Here is a 1,336-nt window from a genome sequence, read left to right as displayed (position 1 = left end):
ATGGGGCAAGCTCAGTACCTCATGTTGATGAACAAGAAACATATTCTGAATTCCCATTGTCAAGCACCGATGAGCTTGTTCAACGATTCGTGGGAAGAACAAGCTTTCGCAGAAGATGCTGCAGGAGCTCTTGGAGGATGCATATGGCCTCCCAGATCGTATTCATGTAGTTTCTGTAGAAGAGAATTTAAGTCTGCTCAAGCCTTAGGTGGTCACATGAATATCCATAGGAGGGATAGAGCTAGGCTCAAACAGTCTCTTAGTCCCCACAATGAAACTGACCTTCATAGTCAAAATCATGGTTCTCACAAACCTGACTCCAATCCCGGGCCCGGTTTTCTTTCATCACCTCTCTCTCCTTCTAGGGTTTCAGCTTTATCGACTCTGGAGAGTTTTAGTGAGCATAGCTTTGTCTCTCCACCTTATTCCTCTTCTATTCTCCAAGGACACCCAAAGGGATCTTCTTGTTCTTCCCCTCCAACTTGGTCTGATTCCGTGGCAGTCACACTCCTCAGTGTCTCAGATTCAAAAGCTGAATTACAAAAGAATCAAACAAAAGAAGAATCTGCAATCCAGAGCCATGAGGGTAGTACAGTGGAAACTGATTTATCTGTGAGCTTGAATTCAGTTTCTCGTCGAAATCGATCAACGGGCTCCGATGATGATGAAGCCACTGTCGGCTTTAAAAGACATAAAACTGCTGTTTTGTCACTGCCGTTCTTCCTTAACCCTTGTTCACAACAAAGGCATCCTCTCCAACCAGAAGTACTTGGACCCAAACCTAGCTCCATGGAGGACATTGATCTTGAGCTTAGGCTTGGTGATCTGCCAAAGGTGAAGTAGGCTGCAGTCTTTCTTTCTCAAGAAATTTATGTTTCGTTTTTATTTTTCTTTTCCCCCTTTCCTATGGGAAATTTGCAAAGGCCTTGTGCAATCCATTGGAATTTGAATATAGAATGAAAAGCTCAGTCTTCCAAATATGTTGCACTTTCATTTGCATGCATCTCAGTTTATTTTCTCTCTATCTCACCGGGATAAGGCGATCATACAAGCATAAGGTGTGGAGGAGATTGGAATTATAGACCTTTTAGTTCAGTTCCATTTTCAAACGAAAAATGATGAGCAAGTATATAACTTCAGAATGACAATCAAGTATAAAGAGTCCTAGTCTTGTAAACTGACTATAGTATTAGCGATGGTGAGGATGGAGTCACAAGTAAAGATTAGAGGCGTTTTGCCCTTGTGTCTTGTCAGAATGATTTTGCCAGTGAGCAAAGCATTTTCCATCTGGGGGTGTGATTCACCTATTTAGATATACTAAAGATAATGACAGACA

General features: G+C 41.9%; 1 protein-coding gene across 1 annotated transcript; it reads left to right on the top strand.

Annotated features, from left to right (window-relative positions):
- On the top strand, nucleotides 1-843 carry LOC117928464 (zinc finger protein 10-like). Its single transcript, XM_034848343.1, has one exon. It carries the CDS (start codon nucleotides 1-3, stop codon nucleotides 841-843), a length of 843 nt encoding a protein of 280 aa, XP_034704234.1.
- Nucleotides 844-1,336: the final 493 nt, after the last annotated feature.

The sequence above is a fragment of the Vitis riparia genome, chromosome 13 (assembly GCF_004353265.1).
Source record: "Vitis riparia cultivar Riparia Gloire de Montpellier isolate 1030 chromosome 13, EGFV_Vit.rip_1.0, whole genome shotgun sequence".
NCBI classification, from domain to species: domain Eukaryota; kingdom Viridiplantae; phylum Streptophyta; class Magnoliopsida; order Vitales; family Vitaceae; genus Vitis; species Vitis riparia.
Note: the sequence above shows the minus strand (reverse complement) of the source record. Positions and strands in the feature narration are given on the sequence as shown.